Here is a 7,087-nt window from a genome sequence, read left to right as displayed (position 1 = left end):
GCGGCCAGGGCAGGTAGGGGTTAAGAGCGCCAGGCCCGCGGCGGCCAGGGCAGGTAGGGGTTAAGAGCGCCAGGCCCGCGGCGGCCAGGGCAGGTGGGGGGCCGCAGGGTCAGGGGGGCGCACACACACCTGCGGCCGGACACAGGAGCAAAGTAGTAATATCTTTATTTACAAAATATACAGTTTCACAGAAACAGCTTGCTATATACACATAAACTTTAATTACACAGAACCATGTAAACGATGGTCAGTGACTGGCCTGGTCAGAGCCCGTGGGAGAGGCCTACTGTGGGGGACACCTTTCCCTCTCCCCGCTTCACTCACCACCCACCAGGAGCCCCTAGATGGGTCATGCCTACTTTATGCATAAAGAAGCTGATGACAGCTGCCCAGCTCAGTCTACCCCCAAGCCCAGGTGTCTGCCAGACATGCCCACAGGGGTAGACCTGTTAAACCAAAAAAAGCAAAAGCAAGGAACAGAAGTGGAGAGGAGACGTCCAACTGCCAGCCACCGAGCACCAGGGCTGGCCGCTCTGCTCTAAACCCCGTGGATTCGTAAATGCACTTTTAAAACCCCACAGAGCTTTAAAAAAAGAAAAGAAACACTTTGGAACTTTGGTTATTCTCATGGTGAAGACACTGGACAGGCTGTCACGGGGCAGAGCTTTGGCAAATTCTTCCCCCAGCTTGTCCTGGGTGACTGTGCCCAGTCACCCACAACAGCCTTGGGCCCCACATTGTTTCTAAAACAGCTATTTTTCTCTACAGAATTCTCCCTTGGGATCTTCACAATAAACTCGAGCTTCGGAAACTATTTCTACTTTAATAAGCAACAAGAGTTTTGAAAGCTAAGACAGCTAGCTGACTGGACAAGCGAGAGAGAAATTAGGACAAAACATGGCTACCCTTAGCCAGATCAGCGCCCCCTGGTGTTTGGGTGCGAGCAGGGAGGTGGGCTGGTGGCCTGCTAAGGTCACCAGCAGGGACACCTGGGCCCATCCTACGGCAAATAAGTTAGAGCAAATAAATATGACCAGCGTGGGCATTCTTCCCTTTCCATGCCTGACAAGAAACAAGGCTTAGAACACACCCACCCTTCTCTTACAAACACAGTTGAGAACAAGTACTTGATCTGAAGAGCAATGACAACGTGGAGCACAGAGCCCTCCTCAAGCCCCAGAAGCACCAGTGTACTGAGGGCAGAGTTCTGGGGGGGTGGGAAGGGGGCTGATGTCAGGTGCTAACTCCTTAGTTTCTCCAGACCTACACCTCAAAGGGGGGGGGGGATTCCAGGCCAGGACCCTAGTGCAGACCTGTGCATGGTTCAACACATTCCTGAGGCCAGTGTTGGCATTACTACCTACTCACGAATTCAAATCAGAAGGGGGATGAAGTCCCAACCTTGCCCTGTGGAGTCGCAGGCCAGCCTGCAGCCAGGACTCATCTTGCAATCAACACAGTAATGATCACGGCAGCTCCTCGCAGCGGTTCTCACCACATTACTATAGGAACAGCACTCATGTCTAGTCTGTGGGTCACTGCTGCAACAGAGGACAGGACAAGGGGGTACTGGAGAACAGCTTGTCCTTCCAGGACCCCCCAGGCCTGTCCACCACCAAGAGAGAAGAGGACCCAGGGAGAGAGATACGGCCAGTACTTCGGCTGCATCGTGCAAAACAACAGGTTTTTTAACATCGTGCAAAACAGGAGTCAAACACAGGCCTCCTCAACCCCCTTTTCAGAGGTGGCCACAAACTGTCCCTTTAAACAACGGGAAGCCAAAGAATCACCGAGCAACCCAGCACCCTGGGGCTTCCCCGGCCACAGGAGCAGCCAAGGTAGGGGAGGGAGTGGGGACTGGGAAGGAAGGAGCAACTTGGACACTAATGGTAGACAGACACTGGAGAAGAAACTCACACATATGGCTGTTCATTGTCAGGGAGGGAAAGTGACCATCTCTCCCCACCAGACAGAGGCAGGATAACCAGTCACCACTCTCAGGTCCCACAGGGCGGCAGGTTAACACCAGCTAAACTCGGAGAGGTCCACGCGCCCTCCCTTTCAGGCAAGTGAAACCAAACCTCCACTGCCGCGTGCACAACTCTGGCAGCAGCTTGGCCAGCTAAGGTTCTGTTCGGGCGATGGCTAAGTTGTCTCTACCTCCAGACAGCCTGTCCTTTTGCTTAGGCACCTGAATGGCAGGATCTGTCTGCACCAGAGCTGGGAGTTCTGTAATCAACCAAGAAGGGCCACAGAGCCCGGCTCTTCCAGTCCCTCTCCTGGAAGCTCCTCACCAGCCCACAGTCAATCCAGAAACAGCTTCCGGGAGCCCATTCGGGAGCGGTTGGATCGGCGGATGTCGAACTTGGAGTCCCGGCACTTTTGGCAGACAAACACCTCTGGAACGTTGGACTTGCGGATCTTCGCGCAGGACAGGTGAATCCAGGTGTGACACTCGTTACACTCTATCATGGGGCGGCCCGCAAACGGCTTCATGCAGAAGCAGGTCACCAGGTCCCAGGAATCATCATCTGGAGAGTGAAACAAACTCATAGTAAAGAAGGGGGGGAAGACTTTTGAGGGGCCCCCTCCCCCCAGAGTTGTACATCCAGACAGGGCAGCCAAGTGTGACTGGAATCCATTCCCCAACTTCTACACACGCTCACACCTCTCACAACACGCAGCCAGTGCATTGCAAGGCAGCGATGTGGGGGATAGGGTGTTTCCCGCAAAACATGCACTCATGAGCAACACCTCTGTAGGTGCTGATGTCGGTGGAGGCACCGGGCTGCTGCCTCCTTGTCTCCTCCCTGCACCCTGTCCCTGAGGACGGCAGTCACCCTCCAAGAAAGCGCACAGGTGGTCCCGTCCCCCGAGGGACACTCACCTGAATCCACCATGATGTCCTCGTCGTTGCCAGTGCTGTCCTCATCGCGGAATACCACCTGCTTTCCCTGCCGGACAATAGTCCGCTTGCCTTCAGTTTTTATTTCTTTGGCCTGATCGGGTGACACCGTGGCACAAGAGCCACTGGAGGGGGTGTCAGAGTCCCAACCCGAGCAGGGGTCACCGGGGGCCTGAGGAATCTCCTGCAGGGCAGGGCTTGTAGGGGCTTCCACATAGGGATCGGCGGCTTCCAGCTTCAGCAAGCCCCCCCTGTACCCCTCCTTGGCAGGCACATCACTATCCCTTCGCTTCCTCCTCTTCTTCTTCTTCAGCTTGTCCGTTTTCTTTCTGTCCAGCAGGAAGTTGCTTGGCTTGGCTCTCTGCAGGAGGGTGGGCTGCAGGTGGCCAAAGCAGTGGTCGGACACAGGCAAGGGCACTGAAGACGCAATGTCGGAGAAGCCGGCGTCCCAACCGTCGCTGTCCACGGTGCCAGCAGTACTATTGGCGGGGCTGGGGCTGCTCCTCAGAGGGAGCTCCTGCGAGGAGAGACCCTGTCACTCCCTGCCCTGGGTGTCCAGGACTGCCCACCCCCACCAAGCCTCGTCTCAACATCATCTGGAGAAGCAGCCTTACTAGCAGTTCGATGTGGCACAGAAAGGCCCTCAGCCTCTGCCCCAGACTCGGGAGGAAAGCGGAGGCAGGCAGGGCTCAGTGGGAAGCACCTGCCTAGAATCCGAGGAGGCCCTGGGCTTCTTCCCAAACAGGAGGATGTAGATCTGAAAATCTCCATTTCTTTTGTTTTTCAGATTATACACTTTCTTCATCTACTTGTCCTCCAAAGAGATGTTTCTGTGGACATTACCGGGGGTTTGAACTCACTGCCTTGCATAGCTCTACCACTTACGCCATACCTCAGCCCTGCTTTTTGCTAGTTATTTTAGAGATGCAGTCTAGGAAACATTTCTAACTGGGATGAACCCTAATTCTTCTTAAGTAGCCAGGATTATACATGTAAACCACTGGCACCAGGCAAAATTTTTTTTTTGGTCGGTTGTGGGGATTGAACTCTGGGCCTGGGCACTGTTCCTGAGCTCTTCAGCTCAAGGCAAATGCTCTACCATTTGAGCCACAAGGCCACTTTAGGTTTTCTGATGATTAATTGGAGATAAGAGTCTCATGGACTACTTTCCTGCTCAGGCTGGCTTTCAACCTAAATCCTGAGATCTCAGACTCCTAAGTAGCTAGGATCACAGGCACCGGAAGGCAAGATTTAAGTGATTAAATTAGTTTTGAGAACTCTAGTTTGCTTTTCTCTTTTTCTTTTTCTTTTTTTTTTTGGTCAGTTGTGGGGCTTGAACTCTGAGCCTGGGCGCTGTCCCTCATCTCTTCAGCTCGAGGCAAGCACTCTGCCACTTGAGCTACAGTCACTTCTGATTTTCTGGTGGTTTATTGGAGATAGGAATCTCATGGTCTTTCCTGCCAAGGCTGGCGTTGAACCATGATCCTCAGATCTCAGCCTCCTGGGTAGCTAGGATTACTGGCATGAGCCACTGGTGCCCGGCAAGAACTCTTAGTTTTAAAAAAAGTTACAGAGGCTGGGCACTGGTGGCTCAGGCCTGTGATCCTAGCTACTCGGGAGGAGATCTGAGGGTTAAGGTTTGAAGCCAACTGGAGCAGGAAGGTCCATGACTCTTATCTCTAATTAAACACCAGAAAACAAGAAATGGAGCTTTTGGCTCATAGTGGTAGAAAACTAGCCTTGAGTAAAAGCTCAGGGACAGTGCCCAGGCCCCAATTTCAAGCCCCAGGATCGATTTTTTTAAAAAATGGGGGTTGGGAAGGTGGCTCAGTGATAAGAGTGCTTGTCTCACATGCACGAGGCCCTGGGTTGGATTCCTCAGTACCACTAAGCAGAAAAAAGCCGGAAGTGGCGCTGTGGCTCAGTGGTAGAGCGCTAGCCTTGAGCTGAAGAGCTGAGGGACAGGCCCAGGCTCAGAGTTCAGCCCCCAAGACCAACCAAAAAAAAAAAAAAAAACGTGGCTCGCACTTGTAATCCTAGCTACTGAAAAGGCTGATATCTGAGGATCATGGTTCAAAGCCAGCCCAGGCAGAAAAGTCTGTGAGACTTTTATCTCCAATAAACCACTAGAAAACCGGAAGTGGTGTTGTGACTCAAGTAGTAGAGTGCTCACCTTGAGCTGAAGAGCGCAGGGACAGCGCAAAAACCAAGAGTTCAAGCCCCATGACCAACAACAAAAAAAGATACAAAACCTGGAGACATCCTAAATACAAAGTCAAAGTAGGCAATTACTATCCAAAGCCGCAAGCTAAGCTCTCTGCTCTTATCACTCAAGTGCATTAATTGCCAATAGGGGCAACATTCTATGTGGTACAAAGCAGCTTACCTACCACCTAGCAAGTGAAGAACAAACCAATGCCTTAATTCTGCCTCCTGAAATCACTAGATCCAGCTAGTATAACATGAATGAAACCAGTGAAGTCTGAGCCCCACCACAGTTCTGGCCCAAAGGCCCACAGCTTTCTCATTAAGGCAAAGTAACCTCTATTCACCTAAGATTTGGGGCATAGATACTGTAGGATCCCTAAAGACTTACACATGGGGTAGGCTTACCCCAGCTCCCTCTCTACCTCTCACACGTGCTCATCTTCAAAATGGGGGTGAGAACTAGCCCCTACCTATCCTCTACAGCGTCCCTAACAGCGGCTGGCTACAGGATCACTGGCCACTCTTAAGCGCAAGCAGTAGCAAACGTTCTCCAATAATTTTGAATTTGGTCATTAGTGGACAAGCCTGCAAGGTCTGTTTTTATTTTTCTTAAAAGGATTTTTGTTGTTGTTTAGTTTTTGGCGTTTAGGGAGGACCATGGGGGGGTGAATTCAGGGCCTTCCACTTGCTAGACAGGTACGCTATCGCTTCAGCTATGCCTCCAGACCAAGCGTGACAGACCATCAAAGCTTTAAGAACCACTCCCACTAGAGCTAAGCTCACAAGAAACTGATTCTAGCCAGACTATTGCCTGAGGTCACAGCCAGCAAACAAACCCTCCCAGACCCCACTGGTCCCAGGGAGGGCACTTAATCAGGAGAAGCGGGTCTCACGCCCGCACATTACCTCCTTCGGATATGGGATATAGCCAGCATAAGCCAAGACGAAGGTGCAGAATTTGTTGAAATCCTCCACAGTCCTCCGCCTCTTGTAACCGGGAGAGTACTCCTGTTAAAGGGGAGACAAGGGATTGGGGTGAAGGAGAGGTTCCAAAGTGGAATCCCACAAACAAGGAAGCAAGCTGAAACTCCTACTGATCACCCAGAATGCTGCTGGACTTACAGTCTAGAAAACAAGATAAGCAAAGTTCAGATCAAGAAAAAAGTCTTCAGAAGGGTAGACGAGGAGTATTCAGATTGTTGTGCCAAGAACACTGGAAACTAGCTAAAAGATAAAAGCCTGTACAGAAAGTCCAGCTCCAGGTGCCCAAACAGCATTTTTTTACCTTATCTATTGGTCCCTGCAGGCCTATCGGGAGTTCTATTAACCACGTTTTTGTTACAGATTTTCCATTTTGAAAAGAAACTCCTCCAGCAGCTGTATGAAAAGCGCAAGCAGTGATTCCAAACCCGGAATCGCTTATCCTCCGGCCTCCTCAACCCCCACGCAGCCAGGGCGGGGGAGGGCGCGGCCCCACTGCCCGGGGACACTTCCCCCCCCCCGCAGGGTCCGGTGGGGATGCGGGGCAAGCCGGCTTCCGGCCTCTCGGGAGGCGGCGGCGGAACGTTCCCGCTGTTTGGGCGCACACGTAGGGTTCTGCCCCCGAGTTCCACCGCCATCGGACGCGGGAGCACCCACCCAGATTTTGTCCCGAGGGCGAGGCTGTGCGGCCCTCGCCCCGGGTGCTCGGTCCGCCCCCCCCCCACTGCCCTCCGAGCCTCCCCGGGCGTTTGGGCCAGGCCCTAGGCTGCGGGCCAGGCCGAGGAGCTCCCACAGGCCCCTCCCGTGGCGGGGCGGGGAAGAGCCCGCAACACGCCCCGCAAAGCTGCACTTCGGAAATGCTCGCCGCGCGCCCGGCACCGCGCTCGCCCCCGCCCCGCGCTCCCGCCGCCCCAAACTCGGGGACAACTTTAACTTGGCGGGGCCCAAGGACGGGGGGCGGAGGCCCCGCACCCGCGGCGGGGCGGAGACGGG

General features: G+C 53.5%; 1 protein-coding gene across 1 annotated transcript in view; it reads right to left on the bottom strand.

Annotated features, from left to right (window-relative positions):
- Positions 1 to 148: 148 nt before the first annotated feature.
- The window catches only part of Phf13 (PHD finger protein 13), an 8,222-nt gene continuing 1,283 nt past the window's right edge, over positions 149 to 7,087 (bottom strand). The window contains exons 2-4 of the mRNA XM_013031678.1: positions 6,020 to 6,121; positions 2,888 to 3,422; positions 149 to 2,531 (exon numbers count right to left, since the gene is read on the bottom strand). Coding sequence (XP_012887132.1) covers positions 2,305 to 2,531; positions 2,888 to 3,422; positions 6,020 to 6,121 — 864 coding nt within the window. The 3' untranslated portion in view covers positions 149 to 2,304. The remainder of the gene's footprint in view (positions 2,532 to 2,887; positions 3,423 to 6,019; positions 6,122 to 7,087) is intronic.

Source organism: Dipodomys ordii, unplaced genomic scaffold, assembly GCF_000151885.1.
Source record: "Dipodomys ordii isolate 6190 unplaced genomic scaffold, Dord_2.0 Scaffold6, whole genome shotgun sequence".
Classification (NCBI taxonomy): Eukaryota; Metazoa; Chordata; class Mammalia; order Rodentia; family Heteromyidae; genus Dipodomys; species Dipodomys ordii.
The sequence above is the reverse complement of the archived record's forward strand: the minus strand, read 5'-3'. Positions and strand labels throughout refer to the sequence as shown.